The sequence below is a fragment of the Urtica dioica genome, chromosome 1, assembly GCF_054948205.1.
Source record: "Urtica dioica subsp. dioica isolate 48M chromosome 1, U.dioica_male_clone48M_v1_H2, whole genome shotgun sequence".
In the NCBI taxonomy this organism is placed as follows: domain Eukaryota; kingdom Viridiplantae; phylum Streptophyta; class Magnoliopsida; order Rosales; family Urticaceae; genus Urtica; species Urtica dioica.
In genome coordinates, this window is record NC_142756.1 from 11,344,684 (window position 1) to 11,364,170 (window position 19,487).

At 37.4% G+C, this 19,487-nt stretch overlaps 2 protein-coding genes across 2 annotated transcripts; one reads left to right on the top strand and one right to left on the bottom strand.

Annotated features, from left to right (window-relative positions):
• The first annotated feature begins 3,354 nt into the window (after positions 1 to 3,354).
• Positions 3,355 to 7,359, top strand: LOC149407208 (Tetratricopeptide repeat (TPR)-like superfamily protein). The gene is made up of 7 exons (XM_089612052.1): positions 3,355 to 3,525; positions 3,838 to 4,150; positions 4,499 to 4,789; positions 5,533 to 5,781; positions 6,142 to 6,266; positions 6,515 to 6,613; positions 6,730 to 7,359. The coding sequence occupies exons 1-7, from the start codon at positions 3,470 to 3,472 to the stop codon at positions 7,340 to 7,342; spliced, it is 1,746 nt and encodes a 581-aa protein (XP_089468178.1). The 5' UTR covers positions 3,355 to 3,469; the 3' UTR covers positions 7,343 to 7,359.
• A 5-nt stretch (positions 7,360 to 7,364) lies between these two features.
• Positions 7,365 to 10,558, bottom strand: TT12 (MATE efflux family protein). The gene is made up of 8 exons (XM_089612065.1): positions 10,189 to 10,558; positions 9,017 to 9,561; positions 8,839 to 8,925; positions 8,687 to 8,743; positions 8,350 to 8,588; positions 8,132 to 8,250; positions 7,938 to 8,024; positions 7,365 to 7,841 (listed from the first exon to the last, which is right to left on the bottom strand). Exons 1-8 carry the CDS (start codon positions 10,501 to 10,503, stop codon positions 7,770 to 7,772), a joined length of 1,521 nt encoding a protein of 506 aa, XP_089468191.1. The 5' UTR covers positions 10,504 to 10,558; the 3' UTR covers positions 7,365 to 7,769.
• Between the last annotated feature and the right edge of the window lie 8,929 nt (positions 10,559 to 19,487).

Consider the following 19,487-nt stretch of genomic DNA (forward strand, 5'->3'; position numbering starts at 1 on the left):
TATTTGTTTGTGAAAATTTCATAAACAACTTGTTTGAAGATCATAATTCCCTTAACGCCTAAAATTTTATAAACTTCAATATATACTTTTTTTTTTAAAACTACTAATAAAATTAAATAAAATTTTAATTTTATTAAAAAAAATTAAGAAGTCATTTATATGCAAGTATATATATACAGTATAAAGTTGATAATTAATTGTAATTTCAATGAACATATACATATTTGTTAAAAACTGTAATTTTTTATACTATTTTACATGAAATTTCTTTTATTAATTAATGATACATAAAATGATACGTATAGATAGATGTTTTGTTCGATAGTCATTATCGTTAAATTTTTTTCGTTCTTATAATGCAAAAAATAAAAGAAATAAATTTCTTTGTTTGTTTTTCTTTATTTATTCTTCTTTATCTCTTGATATAAATAATTTTTTTAATCTTATTCTTATTTTTAATATATATATATATATATATATATATATATATATATGTATATATAAAAAATTTCTTGTTTTTTTTTTATTTGTGATATGGAGTTTGGACTTTCTAAAACCTATAAATATTTTACATATTTTATATAAAGAATTGTCCATATATTCATCGTTATTTGATATATCGATAGTTTGAATCAGTATAAATTGGTAACGGTATTAAAATTATTATGGCCTACCTTTCAGTAAAATCAAAACTTTGATATTAAGACATTGGTTTGACCTTAGTCAACTATTAATTTAAGCACACTACATCTTATAATATTTTGTCGAACAAAAAAAATAAAAATAAAGAAACTAATTAAAACTACTGGTAATTTGTTTGTTCAATTAGTCTCGGGGAAGTGAAGTTGAACGTGGCAAAGCAGAGATTTCAGTCAAAGATGAAAGGCTGTACCGACGGTATCCAATTACTTAAATTAAAGTATGTATAAATATACGACAATAATGTCTTGTAAATTGTAATAGCAGGACATGTTAGCAATATTTAGTTGCTTAATTAGTGTAAGTCACAATAATGTCTTGTAAATTGTAATAGCAGGACATGTTAGCAATATTTAGTTGCTTAATTAGTGTAAGTCTGTTAGTGATTTTTTATTTTATTATTTTTTTTTGGCGCGCGCGCACCTAAGCGGTAGTTATTTTGCTGTATAAATTTTGTAGAGGCTGTTAGATATTCAATTCTCACCGTTGTATAAATACAAATGAACAATACTAGAACAAGTAATAAAGTTTTGATCAGTAAATTCAGTCAAAGTCTTTCTCTCCCTTTCGCTTAAATCCCTCTAAACTACAGTTTCAACATGGACCCTGATCAATCGACCTTGACGACTAAAAACCTTACGTTAATGATTACTGGATCGATCTGTAAAGGTTATTCGCCAGAGAGTAATATGAGAACTTCATATCTCTTTGTTCGCTCTAGTTTTTTCTTATAAATACTCGGTGTGCCGATATTCGATTGTAGAGCACCAAATAAAATTGTACCTCGACTTTAGCTTATAGTGAAATTTGTAGCGAACAAAAAGTGGTCTTAATTCTCGCATCGTGTGTGTGTTTATTCTTCGTATTTATGTGATTCGTTTCTGATTTTAAGTTCGATTTGTAGAAATCCTATATATATATATATTTTGGAAAAAATAGTCGCATAAATATCTAAAATTTTTGACTAGATATATAGATGACAATTGGTAGGATCTAAGTAGGGTCCTGTAAAATCAGACCCTACCCATACCCATTTATTTTTAAATGGGTTTGAGTCGGGATAAAACCCTAGATGGTATAAGGTAACCTATGTGTATTTTTTTTTACCCATTTAATATGTTTTATTTATAAAAATAAAAAAAATAAAAATTAATTCAATAAAAAAAGTAAATAAAATTTAATAAATACGTACACTAAAATTTGCTTAAAATTCATAACTATAATAATAAATTTAAGTGATATGAGTAAGATCTTGTGTATGATACTTAAAAATTATACTCTACTCAAACTGATATAATTTTGGGTCCATTTAGTATATAACCATATTTATAGTTTCACATTGCGATATAGTCATATTTATATTTTCACATTGCGATATAGCTAACGTTTCATAAATCTTATGTAAATAGACCGGTCCATGTATTTATACATATAAATTGACGTAAATATCACACTATTTTATTTCAATAAAATGGCAAATCAAGAATACCACGTCATCTTTGGGTCCATTATATTTTTTATTCATTATAATTTTATTTTGAGGAGTTTTTTTTTTGGAGGAAATCTTTTTTTTTTATTATTTATTTTAGAGTCCATTAGAAAAATTATCAATTTAAACGTTTGATTTTGCTATATAGTCAACGCTTAATAAATTATAAGTAAATAATCATTTTCAGACATAAATTTTAGGTAAATAATCATTTCTATATACTAAGCATTGACTATTTATCTAAGATTTATGTCTGAAAGTGATTATTTACCCAAAATTTACCAAACGCTATCCATTTATAGTAATAGATTTGTAAGTAACTAGGTCACTTTAAACATGTGATTTTGGATCTAGCCTATGTTTGACAATTTTTAGAGATATAGCCAAATGACTTATGTGGCAATAATTAAGGTCTGATTTGCCCTTATTTATTAACAAATTCGTCCATTTCTCTTTTTTTTTTTTCAAATAATTTCTTTTGCATCAAAACTTCAAAAATTCGTATCTTTCTCATACGAACTCGAAATTGAGTGATTTCAGATCCTACAAATTCGTGGCGTCGAGATCTTCAAAAATAGACCCATTGTGTTTGATGAAAAATTATGTTTAATGCATCATAGTTACGTTTCCATTTATTTTTTTGATAATTTCAAAAATTTTCAGTTATTTCCATATTTAATGTAGTAACGTGATTTTTTTACATCTATGGTATTAAACATGATTTTTCATCAAACACAATGGATCTATTTTTGAAGATCTCGGCGTCACGAATCCGTAGGATTTGGAATCAATCAATTTTGAGTTCATATGAGATAGATATGATTTTTTGAAGTTTTTATGTAAAAAAAATGTAGGAAAAAAGTAGGAGAGAGAAAGTGAAGAATTTGTTAATAAATAAGGGTAAATCAGATCTTAATTATTGCCACATAAGTCTGTTGACTATTTCTTTAAAAATTGTGAAACATAGGCTAAAAACAAATTTTATAGTTTCATTTTTTGATATTTCGCTACACTGCCCTTATAGTAATGTCAAACGTTTAAATTTACTATTTTCCTAATTTTTGTTTATTTTACGGTCGAAATTTGTCTTCAAGTAAAACTAACTGAGCCATAGTCCGGTTTAGTCCGAGCTGGTCCTACCACTTCAGATAAGATTTTATTTTCGTTTCATTTACAAATATCAAACTTCTCTATATCAGTCTTCTTCTTCACGGAAATCCTACTCTGAATCTCTTTACACTCTCTTTGGGCATTTGGAACATTCATTGCAAGCGACCCAGAATGCCTCAAGCCTTGTTCTTGAAGCCCTTCGTCTCCGTTCCTCTGAACGACTGGAGGTTTGTCCTTAAACCCTCGCAAACCCCTTTAATTTCGGCACCGAAACTTTTGTCTCTATTTCTGTGCCAACTATCGGGTTTCACTGTTGCTATTGCTATAGCTTTGTGTTGGTGTTCACTTATGTTGTGGTTTAGTGTCAAATTCGATTCCTTTCTGCGTGCTCAAGTCTCGGAACAAATTATTGATTCGGTGCTAATATTGTTGGACTAGTCTGAAAATGAAATTTAGTTGTAGTAGGCTCGTTCTCTTCATTTTACTCTATTTAGGTTAGTGATTTTAATCTCACCCTTTCGTGTACTCGGAGTTCATAGGAAATCAAATGCAAATACGAGTCCTTTTGGAACGAACGTCAAGATGGGCCGCAGAGCAAGGCTGGTTTGCATGGGAATGCTCGAGCCGAGGAAGTTCATGAGAAAGCGGAGAAAAGAGGAAACTTTCATAGACGCGGCCGACGAAGCTGAGCAGAAGAATTGGAGGAGGATGATGAACGAGATCGAGGAGACGGGCTCGGCGGTCGCGGTGTTGAAGCACGAGAGCTTGAAAAACCGGGAGATCCCCAAGGATGTCGTCCTGGGCACTTTGGTTAGGTTCAAGCAACTCAGGAGATGGAAAATTGTCGGCGAGGTATGTATCAGAAACTCCCACATTAGGTCGGGTATCTAGACAATGCGCTCACTGTATGTAAGTCATCAACGATCCTCAACCTTTGAGGTAGCTTTTCGGGTGTGTTTACGCCCGTACTTCTAACATGGTATCGGAGCCAGACCCAGTCTCGATCTTGATTCCCACTTACTTCACACCCGAGATGGCTAGTCTTGGGCGTGAGTGACTATATCAGAAAGTCCCATAATGATTGAGTATCTAGACAAAGCTAGCTTTTGGGTGTGAGTTAGGTCCACACTTGAATGTGTTATGGGTGCAAGTTTAGTATTTTTTTTTTTGGGGATTTTCTGATTTGTTGCTGTTTTCTAGATCCTTGAATGGCTTAGGACTCAGAGCTGGTGGAACTTCAGCGAAATGGATTTCGTGATGCTCATAACGGCTTACGGCAAGCAAGGAGACTTCAACCGAGCCGAGAAGCTTTTGACTCTGATGAACAAGAAAGGTTTTCCGCCGAATGTGGTGTCCCATACTTCTCTCATGGAAGCATATGGGAAAGGAGGGAAATACAACAACGCCGAGGCGATATTTCGGAGGATGAAGTCTTCAGGTCCTGAACCTTCTGCTTTGACGTATCAAATCATTCTGAAAATATTTGTTGAGGTACTATATTTATAATGAAAATTAAAATCTTGAACTAAAGCTGTCTTTTGGCCAAACTTCGAAAGGCCAACAATAATTAAATTATTATTAGGAAATGTATGGTTTTTCTAAATGAGCATTAGACTTCCCTGTTTTCTCTTGTTGAGTTGCGGAGCCTAATTTATCGCCTACCCAATGAAGACATTACTCAGAGACTTTCATGCGGATCTACCTAATTCTTTGTATTTCTGCTTGGGGTTTCAGTGTGCCATTTTTTTGTGTGTTATTGTGATTGTAACCTTGAACTTTATTATCCCATTTTTTTTTTTTGGTTTTTATATTCTACAGTGGTGTGCTCTTGGATTGAAATGTACCACTATAAATTTGTATGTATTGATTTCTGTTCTTAGCCATACCAAACCTTCATTTGTTCGTCAAATTAGGTGTGTAATCCTAACATCTTGTGTTAGTGTATAGTTCTCTCTAAGCCTTCTTCTAAGAAGCGTTAAATCTGCATTGCCAATATAATTGCAAGAAATTTGAAATCTACAACTAGAGAAACAATTGTCAAAAAACTTGTTTGGTTGAATCTAGGTTTTTATATTTATATTTTTTGGAATTAGAATAAAGCTTTTAAACCGGACCTATTTCGTAGTTTTTACTGACCATGTGTACTCTACTCTTATAATTGTCGTAAACAAATCTTTCATCGATTATTTGGCGTCTTTCTTTTGACATCATAAGAAAACCTGCTCTTACTTCAGGGATACAAGTTCAAAGAAGCCGAAGAAATTTTCGAGACCCTTTTGGACGACGCTAACTCACCTCGGAAGCCAGATCAGAAGATGTTCCACATGATGATTTATATGCATAAGAAGGCTGGAAGTTATGACAAAGCTCGGAGATTATTGTCTATAATGGCCGAGAGAGGAGTACCACAATCCACCATCACTTACAATAGTTTGATGTCATTCGAAACCAATTACAAGGAGGTGTCCAATATATATAACCAGGTAAAAGAACTACCCGTAATAATAGATTTACTGATTTTTATAGCTTTTGCATTATACTGTATCCGCATCAGAGCTTGTGATGCTTGATCAGTTATTCTTGTTGCTTATTTCATGTTATTACACTAAGTTGAAGTTTTGAGTAGTTATCTTATTGATCGAATTATCCTCTTTTTTTAGTTTATTTTTGTTGTATCAAATTCAAGATTGTAAGATGTAATCATCTTGATCTTCTTCGGATAATTGGTTGTCTAATCTTCAAGCACGAGTGGAATATCGGTATGCTATGATGGTAAACTGAATGTCAATCTGGTATATTAATTCAATAGTTTCTTACAATCTGAGAGAAAACCCAAATTTCAGATGCAAAGATGTGGGCTAAAACCCGACGTGGTGAGCTATGCTTTACTGATAAAGGCGTACGGCAAAGCGAGAAGGGAAGAAGAAGCGCTTGCTGTTTTCGAGGAGATGCTCGATGCCGGAGTCAGGTCTGTGTAAACTTTTTTTTTTGTTCAACATGGGATGTTTAAGTAATAATTATTACACTTTGAGTTATATTTGGTAATGTTTTACAGTTATGGTAGTTGTTTTAGTGGTAGAGTATCAAAGTAGCATATAAGTGTTCTTGATCTTTTACGTCCTATAGAAATGATCGTATGGGATATGTGCTTTTGACAAACTCAGCATGTATTTTCTCGACTACTTACAAGTTGATGTGATTATCTATGTGTACCAGGCCAACCCACAAAGCTTACAACATATTACTGGACGCGTTTGCAATTTCGGGAATGGTCGATCAAGCCACGACCGTTTTCAAGAGTATGAGAAGAGACAGGTACAAGTTTCCACGTCACCATAAACACGGTTAACCATTATACTAAAGCATGATGATTAGATAAATGAAATTACTAATTTACCCTTTCATTGTCATAATTACTTTGTTTTGGGCAGATGTACACCGGACCTTTACTCTTACACAACAATGTTATCGGCTTTTGTGAACGCCTCGAACATGGACGGCGCCGAAAAATTCTTCACAAGGATAAAACAAGACGGCCTGAAACCAAACGACGTCACGTACGGAACGTTGATCAAAGGGTACGCCAGGGCGGGCGATCTGGAGAAGATGATGGAGAAATACGAGGAAATGAAGGCGAACGGTGTAAAGTCGACCCAGAAGACGTTGACCGTAATCATGGACGCGTATGGAAGGAACCGAGATTTCGAGAGCGCCGTCGTTTGGTACAAGGAAATGGAATCCATGGGACTTCCTCCGGACAGGAAGGCCAATAACGTCCTTTTGTCTCTCGCCAAAACGCCTGAAGAAGAAAGGGAGGCCAAAATTCTAGTGGGGCTTCTTGACCGAGATGCCGAGGAGAAGAAGCGCGACCTCGATGCGGCTTCCAAATTCTCTGACCACGATGATGATGATGAAGATGATGGTGATTACGATGCCGATGATCATGATGACTTTCACGCCGCGGAACAAATCGGAGTGAAAAGTTTCGATGGTGAACAAGTTCAAGAAAACCTTGAAGCTCTACAGGTGCTTGAGGTTTGTTGATGTACGAGTAATTTTTTTTTAATTTTTGGTACGTAGAAATGTAGGTAATATGCCATCCATTTTTCGAAAAATGAAATTATTTAATCAAGAGTTGTATATCACGACGAAATCGCTCTATAGTGCATGTCAGTTTTGCTCTGATCTTTTGCCCTAAACGGGGTTTAAATAATGCCGTGGAATCCTCTGTAAGATCAAATTATTTATCAAGTAATTGTTAACTCTTAAATGTTTTCTTGAGCTCACTGGAAAAATGATTTTCATTTCAGTTGCTACCATTCTTGCAGATAACTAGATATAAAAACAAAAACCGAAAACGAAATCCCTCAGAAAAAAGTGAAAATTGAATAAACTAAGAAGATGACTAATTTAAGTTGAAGGGTGTTTAATTAATAAAGTTGAAGGGAGTTTAATTAATAAAGTAGAATCTTCAGCTTTCTGTAATCAAGTCCGCGGTTTCTTCATTTGAAGACGATTTTAAGCGTTCGGCGGCTTTCTCAACCTACAAGTACATAAACACGATTTAATGAAAAAGGATTTCTTGGAGTGCAAGCTATTTATATCGGTAAGCTTGAAGTTAGCCAAAATTGTCATTTACCTCCGAATTCCAATTTGTTCTTACAGTGAGAAAAATCAGTGTCAATGTTTGTAAGAGAACACCGATAATCATTCCCCACCAAATACCCTGTAAAAAAGAAATGGCCGAGTCATCAATGAAGCCAGTGATAAAATTGTAGAAATCAAATTATTCCCACAAAATGAAAAATAAAAAGAAAGTGAAATTAGTCTTACAGCAACTCCAAGGCTGGTTTTGAAGCCAAGAACACAGCCAATAGGAAGACCAATAATGTAGTAAGTTGCAAGGTTGACATAAGCCACCACTCCTTGCCATCCACTTCCAATAGCCACACCTGAATTGCAATTTCAATACAAATTATATGCAAATATAAGCATCACTAAAAAAAAATATGAACTCATCTAAGTGCGAATAATAGAGGTGGCTTGGTTACCTGAGAGAATCGGCTGAATTCCGTTCAAGAAAACAGAGATGGCAAGCAATGGCGTGAGCTCAGAAACTGCGTCGATGACCTCTATATCGCTGGTGAAGAGCTTGCTTAACCCGAACTTGAATATCAACACTATCGCACTAAAAACGATGCTGATTAAAATGCTTGTGCCATTCACTACGAACACGGAAAACTTCGCCACCTTTGGATGTCCCGCGCCTAACTCGTTGCTCACTCGTACGCTACAAAATAAAATAAAAATTCATATTTTATAAAAATAATATTTTGTGTGATTTAATCTGTAATGGTCACAAAGGGAGCAAGTCATATTTTTTTTTACCTTGCTGCTGCACTTAGTCCCAACATGAATTGCATATCCCAATTCAAGTAATTCATGCTGAAAATAAAACATAAGAACATAAGAGTTCATCAAGAGAGAAAAAACCAAACTAATGTGACAAGTGTTATAAAAAAAAAAGTAGTAAATCATACCAAATGGAAATGGAGTCAAGAGCGATAGTGGGGTTGCTTAGTAGCCCTGATATGAGAACTAGTCCTTGGTTGTACCATATCTCCAAACTGCATTAGAAAAAGAAAAAAAAAAATGTCACAAAAAAAATTTATGTTCATGTTGATTCATGGGATTGGGAATTTCAAAGTTCAAACCCACCACAACATAACTGCAGAAGCGAGGGTGAGTTTGAAATAAGGCCAAATTCCATTAAAAGCCTTCATAGAGAAGCCAGTCCAAGTCTCTTTACACCTTGGGCTCAGAAGAATATAAAGCCCATTAACAATGACCAAAAGCCACCAGCTGAAGCTCAGCGTCAGAGCAGCTCCGAGGAGGCCAAAGTCCAAGACATAGACGGAGAGCCACGTGAGAAGCACGTGGAGAGCGAAGACCCCCATGGACATGAAGGCCAGTGGGTTCACAATGTTTTGGGCCTGAAGAAACCTTTGCATCGGACAGCTGATAGCGAAGGCGTAGAGCTGTGGGATTAGGCCTCTGGCGAAGATTTGGCCTTGCTCGGAAATGGACTCTGTTTGGCCTATCAAGATCAGTATTGGGCCTGAAAACCAGTACAGGAATGTGAGGATTATTGCCGCGCCTAAGTGCAACACAATCGCTCTTTGGCATATGATTCCCATTGATGAGTATTGCCTTGCTCCGTACGCTTGCCCACACACCGTTTGCACCGCGCTCGCCATTCCCAACTGTTGACCAAGACCGAAAAGAGTCAACGCCATGGTAGAACAAATGAATAGTCACTGAAGAGTTATGTTTTGGTCTTAAACTAGGATTTGTACCTGAATAGTAGTCATATTGAAGATTTTTCTCAAAATTAAAAAGAAAATATTACTAGGACATGTATTATTATATTTGTACGTCAACAAATTAAAAATTTACTGATATCATATCAACAAATTCATGGTTTAATCTCAACAAATTTTAGATTAAGACTCATTAATACATTTGTCTCAGTTATAACTTTGTTTGATTTTGGAAAAAAGCCTACACAGTAATAGCTATCATATATATATATATATATATATATATATATATATATATATATATATATATTTATTATGCACACATTTTAACGTCTTGTACATAATACATAATATACGAGAAAGACTTCAATTTTTTTAGTTGACTTGTGCTAAGTAATAGTCTATAATAACTTAAAAGTTGTAAAGCTCTTGTTGAAAATTTGAGTACAAACTACTGAGGTAAAGGAATAAATTTCAGCACAAATAAAAAGGTAAATTAATAAATGTTAGCTAAGAAAAAAAAGTGACATTTTCATTATTTTCTTTTGTTGAAACAAATAATAGACATACCATAATCCCATAAGCAAGACCTTGAATCCCAACACTAGCTATAGAAGCCCCAGCAAGCTCCAAAGCACCCAAATGGCCGGCAAACATAAGCGTGACGAAACTAAGCATGTAATTAAAAATCGAGACGAGAATCGATGCCCCGGAGAGAAGCCAAAGTAGCCTTGACTCCCACGCGACGAGCCGTGGCCACCACCGAGCAGCCACGGGCTTGTGCTCCATAAACTCCTCTATAACCGCCGAAGTCAAGTCCGGTATATGCGAGTGTGAGTCCAGTCCCAGCAACAATGTACGGTACTCTGGATCCTCAGACGCCATATTTTCACTACTACTATACTACTAATTTGCAATATACTTTTTGAGAAGGAAAAAATAAAAAAATGTGACGTGAATGTTATGCATGAATTTTGTGTATTTATGTGGCATGATATTTTCAGTCTTAACTACCATTCCTTAGTGGTTAGACATTGAGCCGGTAATCCCACGTGACATAATTTGGTCATGTAGAGTAGTAGTTGAGTCTAATTAATTTGATTTGCCAATGTATATTAAAACTCCATGTCTATTAATATACCTACTTTTTCCTTTGTGGATTTTGCGTCTTCGGAAATAATATATAATTAGTTTTGCTGAACCTGCGATTGCGTCAATGAATTTAAAAGAGGTCAACTTTAGGATCTTATTAAGTTATTTTACATTATTTGCTTGGTTCTTCGTAGATTGCCTAGTTTGTTGTGTTTTGTTTTTTTTTATGGAAACTTTATAAGCAATTTGAGGTATTAGGGGTTTTTTTTGGGGTTGGTAAATGAGGTTGGTGTTGGTCAATATGTACCTAACGGCTCGACAGAAGCACAAGCACAACTAATAATTAAGAAGCGTCCTTAACTCTTTTTATTATTTTTTTAATTTATCTGTGTAAATTAACTCCATTTTGGCTCTAAATTTTGAAATTAACGACCATCATAAATTCGCGGTTGAAATATTGGTCTACCTAATAATTTGTTCTAGTATAGGTGATCACTTATGTATAACCTTTAAAATCGCTTATATATTCTAATGCCACTTAACACGAAGATTCTCCGTGTCTTTAATCTTAAGGTCGCTGATGGGTATTTGATAGAGACAAACAGGATTTTTTAGTGTAAAAAAAAGGATTATTCATATTCTATGACTTCCACAATAATTTTGGATCAAAATCAAATAAGTCTAATTTAATCCTAAAATATGACTACATGAATTGAGCTATTACATTTATATCCTTTCAATTTAGTTTCTCTTTATAAGAAAATTAAATTTTTTTTCTTTTAATTTTATTACCTATATCAATTAATTTTATTTGGAATTAAAATTTGAAACCGTCCAAAATCTTTTATTTTCTTCTTCTGCGTTTCTTTTCTTCTTCTTCGTCCAAAATCTCTCTCTCTCTCTCTCTCTCTCTCTCTCTCTCTCTCTCTCTTGCGTCCAAAAAAAAGTTGTGTAGCGACTCGGAATTTAAGCTTCATTTTGTAAATTAAGTTTCTCAAAAGGACGGAGAGAGGGAGAGACGGCGAGAGCAAGAGGAGCAGCGGCGAGAAGAAGATCGATGTGTGTCATCGGGACCGCGCGCGAAGCTGACGGAAAGAAAGAACTCCGTCGAGGCTTATCACGGGGGTTTCAAACCCCTAAAATTAGTTTGGGGTTCTCGTGGTTTGTCGCCGAGTTGAGCGAGGAAGAAGAAGAACGAGAGAGAGAGAGAGAGAGAGAGAGAAAGAGAGAGAGAGAGAGAGAGTTGAGCTCGCGGAGGAAGAGGAAGCTCGGCCGACAGCTCAAGCCACCAGTTCTCCACCGTGCACGCCTTGGCCGAGGAGACGAGAACGCCGCGCGTCGCCGTGGACACCGACCAGGAAGCGAACGCCGGGAAAGGAAGAGAACCCACCGAGGAGAGTGAATTTCACAGGAATTGGGTAAGAAAAATCAAACCCGAAAATGGATTTTTAGATTAGGGTTTGTTCATGAGATTGGGATTTTTGATTTTCTGGTTTGATTTCGTGAAATTGATGTACTCTGGACGTGATTTGAGCTCGGTTGTGATGTTGTTACTCGGATTCATGGATTAAGATTATTGTTTGGATTTTCTCTTGATTATTTTGGCCGAATATAAGGGTATGTTCATTAGAAATTGGGGGTTTTGATAATCTTGAGAATTGTTGATATTGTGAGTCGATTTTGTGTTTGGAATTATTCTTGGGATTGTTGATTTGGGCTGTTTTCGAATTTTGGATGAATTTACCATGGATTTGCTGATTTTTGGACGTGTTTTGGACTTGGCCGTGAGACTTGGCCGTGTATGCTGTTTTTTTTTTTGTCGTGTGTAACTGAGTTGTTATGGATTTTGTTTGGTCTTCGTTTGAGTTTTGTTCTCGAGGGTCTAGGCTCGATTAGGGCGGGCTACGCAGAGCCCACAGCGGCGGTTTGGGTCGACGAGGACACGGCCCGAGACATGACGGAGCTGCCGCACGAGCGTCGGTGAGACGAGGCCGGGTAGAACCGAGAGAACGTCGGGTGGATAACTGCGCTCAAATGTGTGTTTATACAATATTGTTGATTCCCAATTTTGATAACATGTGTTTGGTGTTGCCGGGGTTGACAGTAGCTGGTTTATTGACATTGATGTTAATAAACTGTCTAGTTTATTGACATTGATGTCAATAAACCGTCTAGTTTATTGACATTGATGTCAATAAACCATTTGTTTTATTGACATTGATGTCAATAAACCGTCTATTTTATTAACGTTGATGTCAATAAACCGTCTATTTTATTAACGTTGATGTCAATAAACCGGCAGGTTTGAGATTGGTACTTCAACGTTATCATGTTCTAAGTAACATTAAATTTTAAAGTATTAGATCATATTCAGAATTACAAAATGGTTACAACATTAAATTAAAACTTATTAAATAACACCTTTTCCAGTACTCGGTGGTACAAAAGTCCACAGGTGGAAGGTTACGAATATGACATGCCGCAATCGCATGAGCGCATACAAAACTATTTGTTTGAAATTCTAAACATGAGCATGTTTTATGCTGCAAATTCTCCATCTTTTTTGTTAATGTCAATATGAGCATGTTCTTTGGTATTGATGTCAATAACATGAGCATGTTCTGTTTGAAATTCCAAACATGAGCATGTTCTTTTTTTATTTATTTATATTAATGTCAATAAACATTGGAACTTATTGGTATTGATGTCAGTAAAAAGTCACAGTGAGTTATTGAAAAATAATTAATTCTTATTCTTTTTTATTTATATTAATATCAATAAACATTGGAACTTATTTGTATTAATGTCAATAGAAAGTCACAGTGAGTTATTGAAAAATAATTAATTCATGTTCTTTTTTTATTTATATTATGTCAATAAACATTGGAACTTATTTGTATTAATGTCAATAAAACGTCACAGTGAGTTATTGAAAAATAATTAATTCATGTTCTTTTTTTATTTATATTAATGTCAATAAACCTTGGAACTTATTTGTATTAATGTCAATAAAAAGTAACAGTGAGTTATTGAAAAATAATTAATTCATATTATTTTTTATTTTATTTATATTAATGTCAATAAACATTGGAACTTATTTATATTAATGTCAATAAAAAGTCACAGTGAGTTATTGAAAAATAATTAATTCCTATTTTTTTTTATATCAATGTCAATAAACATTGTTTGTTTATATTATTTATAACAAGATGATAATTTGACATGGAAATGTCTCGGCTCCTCAAATACAAGTAACTTTTGACGTGGCTATCGTTTGTAATCTTTATTGGCAATGCCGAAAATGGTGTCTCATATTTGACCACAATGGAATGTGTGGACGGTAAGAGCCCCATCTCAGCATACAAGGCGTCCGTGAGATGGTTGTACTCAAAACCATCTGGAAGCACAAGTACAAACGATGCACCCTCCTTGTATACATATGGTTTAACCCATGTACCACTAAGCTTGACATACACTAAAATATCACCCATTACTGCATAAAATAGTGTAATCGGGATGTTAATTTCTTATTTTAAACGTTTAAAATTCATTTATAAAGATTTAAAATCGTAACAAAAAAAATAAAAAATTGTGAAGATTTATTGACGTAGCCTTGAAGTCGTAGCTCGGACTTCCTGAATATCAACGCCGAGCTCAACCTGCCTCTTAGATATCAGAGGATCCACTTCACAGCCTCCCTGTGTTCTCTCCCCGGGTTACTCATAAAACTGCTCACAAGTCCCACTGCATGAGCAATGTTCGGCCTCGTACACACCATTGCGTACATCAAGCTTCCGATGGTCGAAGCATAGGGGATCTTGTCCATGTACGCTAGCTCATCCTCCGTCACCGACAATTGCTCCTTGGACAGCTTGAAGTGGCTAGCCAGCGGTGTGCTGACATGAGCTCACATCCTCCATGTTGAAGCATTGAAGAACCTTCTTCACGTACTCCTCTTGTGGGAGCTCGATGCTCTCTTTGGTCCTATTGATCCTCATCCCGAGAATCTGCTTTGCGGCTCTTAGATCTTTCATCGCGAACTCTTCGGACAATTTCTTCTTCAGCTCGTTGATCTCGTGTAGGTCGACACCTACGATCAGTATGTCATCGATGTACAACAGAAGAATCACGTAGGAGTCTTCAAGTCTCTTGAAGTAGCAGCAGTGGTCGGCCTCATACCTATCGAACTCAGCTCGCTTCATGAAGTTGTTAAACTTCTTGTACCACTGGCGCAGGGCTTGCTTCAGCCCGTAGAGACTCTTCTGGAGCTTGCACACGAGCTCCTCTCTTCCTTTTATCTCGAAGCCTTTGGGCTACCTCATGTAGATCTCTTCGTCAAGATCACTGTGAAGAAATGCCGTCTTCACATACTTCTGCTGAAGATACAGATTCTCCTTGGAAACCAACCCTAGCACGGTTCTGATCATCACGAGCTTGACGACCGAAGAGAAGATTTCCATAAAGTCGACTCCCTCCTTCTGTTGGAAACCTTTCACCACCAGCCTCGCCTAAAACCGTTGGCTTCCATTGCTCTCCTCCTTTATCCGGTACACCCACTTGTTGTGCAGTACTTTCTTCCCAGTTGGTAACTCCGCCAGCTCCCAAGTGTGATTCGTGATTAGTGAATCCATATTGTCATTCATGGCGAGCTCCCATTTGGTCGATGCATCGACCTCCATAGCCTCTTCATAGCATTCCGGCTCTCTTCTGTCAGTCAGAAGGATGTAGTTGAGAGACAGAGAAAATTTGTGGACTGGTTTCCTGAATCTAGACGATCTCCGCAGTTCGGTGACCGGAGTCTGCTGATTCACCTCGAGCTCGATGTCTTCATAAGCTCATTCTTCTTCGATCTTGCGACCGCCTCGCGCTGATCTCACCTCGGTCATCGAAGTGTCTTCTTCTTCCACCTCGGTCGTCGAGAAGTCTTTTAGGTCGATCGTTGACTTCTCACCCTCAGGAGCTTTCCTCGCCGAGTTCCCATTCAGCTTGTCCTTGTACTGCTCGTTGGCATCCCAGAAATGATAGCCAAGCTCAGTGTCACCATAGCCAATGAAATAACACTTCTTAGATTTCGGATCAAGTTTATTTCTAGCAGAATCATCAATATGAACATAAGACAAGCAACCAAACACTTTCAAATAAGAAAGGTTTACCTTCGTTCCATTCCACGCCTCTTTCTGGAATTCTGAAACCAAAAAGAACGCTCGGTTCTCGGTTGATCAAGAAGGCTGCCATGTTGATTGCATCGGCCAAAAACATCTTGGGCAACCCAGAGTGAATCCGCATACTCGGAGCTCGCTCATTCAACGTTCGGTTCATCCTCTCTGCTACGCCGTTTTGTTGGGGAGTTCCTAGGATTGTTCTCATCATCTTGATCCCATTCTCAGCACAATACCGCTTGAAGTCGGAGTCAACGTACTCCCCGCCATTGTCGGACCTCAAGCACTTCACCTTCGAACTCGTCTCTAGCTCGACCATCGCCTTCCATGTCTTGAAGGTAGCAAACACATCAGATTTATTCTTCAAGAAATAAACCCATACCTTCCTCGTGGAGTTGTTGATGAACGTCACGTAGTAGCGAGATCCCCCGAGTGAAGGGACAAGAGCATGTCCCCATACATCGGTATGTACCAGCTTGAGCTTCTCCACCTTCAGTTCTCTGCTCGCATTCGTGAAGCTGACTCGCTTCTACTTCCCAAGAATGAAGCTCTCGCACGTGTGATGTTCCACCGTCTTCCGCCTCGGGATTATGCCGTCTTTCACCAGCATCTTGATCCCCTTCTCGCTCATGTGCCCGAGTCTGTTGTGCCATAACTCGGTCTTCTCAGTGTTGTCGAGCACGACCACCATGTCTCGGCAACTCGACGTCATGTAGAGCGTGCCCCTCCCTTTGACACCTTCCACGAGTTGTTCCCGAACGTCGTGGTATAGCCTTCATCATCGATCTGACCCATTGAGATTAGGTTCCTCATCATCTTCAACACGTGAATGACTTTGTTGATCTTCCAGACTTGCCCGTTTCCCATCTTCAGCCTGATGTTGCCGACACCAGAAATGTCTAGAGGCTCGCCATCAACCATGTAGACCTTCCCGTGGTTTCTTGTGACGTAGTCCTCCAGGATGTTGTTGTTGGGAGTGGTGTGGAAAGACGCTCCTGAGTCGAGCACCCAAGAGTCGATTGAGTTGTCCACCGTTAGTAGTAACGCATCTGCTAAATCTTCAGTGACGGCGTGGGCACCGCCTTTCTCCTCTTTCACCGGCGCCTTGTAGTACTTCTTGATGTGGCCCGTCTTGCCAGAGTTCCAGCATTCGAAAGGTTTTCTGGACTTGGATTGGCCACGCCTATTTCGTGACTTCGACTTGTCCTTCCTTCGGTTCTGATTCCGATTATGGTTTCTCCCCCTGTTGTCCACGTTCAAGGCCGAGCTCGTCGAGGCCTCGCCAGAATCAATCCTCCGCATCTCTTCAGTGAGGATGCGATCTTGCACTTCCGTTGAACTTCAACTTTGTACTTCCAACCGAGTTGCTAACAACAACCCTCATCGGCTCCCAGCTGTTTGGTAAGGACGCGAGCAGGATCAGAGCTCGCACTTCGTCGTCGAACTCGATTTTAACCGATGTTAGCTGATTGACAATTGTATTAAATTCGTTCACGTGCGCCACCACTCCAATGCCTTCATCCTTCTTCAGATGGAATAACTTATTCATTAGAAACACCTTGTTGTTTGCCGAGGATTTCTCGTACATGTCTAATAGGACATTCATCATCCCCGCTATGGTCTTCTCATTCGCCACGTTGTGAGCTACGTTCTTCGACAACGTCTGTCAAACAACTCCCAGAACCTGCCTGTCGAGGAGATTCCATTATGTCTCGTCCATCTTCTCTGGTCTCTCGCTCAGCGGTAGATGAAGCTTTCTGCCATACAGATAATCCTCATCTGCATCCTCCAGAATGCGTAGTCTGGCCCGTCGAATTCGATCCCATCCACCGTGCCTTCTTCGCATCCCATCGTCTTCTCTGCCGCTTCTTATGCGCAACTAATGACCAAGTCGCACTCTCCACAAGCCGAACTCCGTTTCAATAATTCTTTTCTGATGTGGAAGGTTGGACTCAGCCGCAACCACAGAGCATACTAAGAAATTAAAGAAACTGCAAACCTAGAAGCTCTGATACCAGTTGTTGGGATTTCTTCGGCGAAACCCCACTCCTAGACAGAAAACAAAATAAATAAATAACAAAAAAACGACACAAGAATTTATAGTGGTTCACTTTCAATGCGAAAGTCCACGTTGCCGCTGTACAATGTAAACCCAATAGGGAGGTGTCTACAGTATACAAGTGTTTCTTATTTTGGGATGAATAGAATACACCATATGGACCCCTATTTATATACTCTTGGAGATCACAAAGTTTCTCTCCCTTTCCCATGTGGGACTTTTTTTTCACTCCTATTATATTAGCCTCCACACCTTCTAACAATAATAAGAACATCAAGATCAAGATAGAAGAAGAAGATGATCTATGGAGACATCTCGTATTAAGGGGATAGGAAGATGATGTGAGGGCATTCTTGGCTGACTAGCCAATTGATTTTCAAGCCATGCAACACGTACTGGCAGCGTGTGGGAGGCTAGGAAAAGAGACTGTATGTTACAAAATTGGGATGTGATAATTATATGTTTAAGTACTATGTCGAGGAGGATTTGAGTAGTCATTGAAGGGATTCCTTGGACATTTAACATGATGCAACTTGATGTTTCATCGTCTCAAATAGAGAGACATTTCAAGTTCATTGTGGCTCAACCATAGGCGGCCTAAGTGGATCTTAAAATATCAGACACATGACACATATTGTCAAATATTTGTGAGCCATATTGTTAATAATGGGCAGGAAAATAAAATAAATAGACAAATTGCAATAATATTATTTAATAAATAATAAATTGAAATTAATATAAAATATAGACATGGAAAAAGTATATTAGAAAAAATAAATAAAACCGGATTAACCAAAACCGGTTAACAAAAGAAATGGAAAAATATGTTGAGGCTCATTTGACGATTTTTTTAAGCGTTATTGCTCCCCTATTGGGTGTTGGAAAAACATGAGCAATCGTCTCCAAGAACAACGACGTACGATATGAACAAAGCACAAACTTGTTCAACTTCGATGAGCTTGAACTTGTGGAAGAATACTATCACGCGACCAAGAGAATTTGAGAGGAAAGTTTAGAGAGAAAATATGTGTTCAGCTTGTATCTGAACGAGAACTGCATCCAGCCTTTTATAGACCCATTTCAAAACGTTTTTGGACAAAAACTGCTGCCCGTCCTAAGCTTAAGCCATTATGATGTGTTGAAAGTTGTACAAAAATATTCATCTCAGCTTTAATGTCATGGTTAAACCAGCCTATTAAGTGCACTAATTATTTTAAAAATTAAATATCTGTGAGCCATACTGTTAATATTAATGGGCGGGAAAATAAATAAATAGACAAATTGCAAATATTATTTAATAAATAATAAATTGAAACTAATATAAAACATAGACATGGAAAACAAAATAAATAAAATCGGATTAACCAAAACCGCTAAACAAAAGAAATGGAAAAATATGTCGAGGCTCGTTTGACGATTTTTACAGCGTTATTGCTCTCCCACCGAGTGACGGAAAAACATGAGCAAGCACCTCCTAGGATATAATGATGTGCGAGACGGACATAGCACCAACTTTTTCAACTCCGGCGAACTTGAACTTCTGGCAGAATACTACCACC

Bases quoted from the DNA above. Each gene is read 5' to 3' on its own strand.
- LOC149407208 (XM_089612052.1), top strand. From the start codon at position 3,470: ATGCCTCAAGCCTTGTTCTTGAAGCCCTTCGTCTCCGTTCCTCTGAAC. The intron at 5,782-6,141 runs GTAAAAGAACTA...CCCAAATTTCAG, and splicing joins TGTCCAATATATATAACCAG to ATGCAAAGATGTGGGCTAAA. The intron at 6,614-6,729 runs GTACAAGTTTCC...TGTTTTGGGCAG, and splicing joins AAGAGTATGAGAAGAGACAG to ATGTACACCGGACCTTTACT.
- TT12 (XM_089612065.1), bottom strand. From the start codon at position 10,503: ATGGCGTCTGAGGATCCAGAGTACCGTACATTGTTGCTGGGACTGGAC. The intron at 8,744-8,838 runs GTATGATTTACT...TTTTATTTTCAG, and splicing joins CTTGACTCCATTTCCATTTG to CATGAATTACTTGAATTGGG. The intron at 7,842-7,937 runs GTAAATGACAAT...ATGTACTTGTAG, and splicing joins GAACAAATTGGAATTCGGAG to GTTGAGAAAGCCGCCGAACG.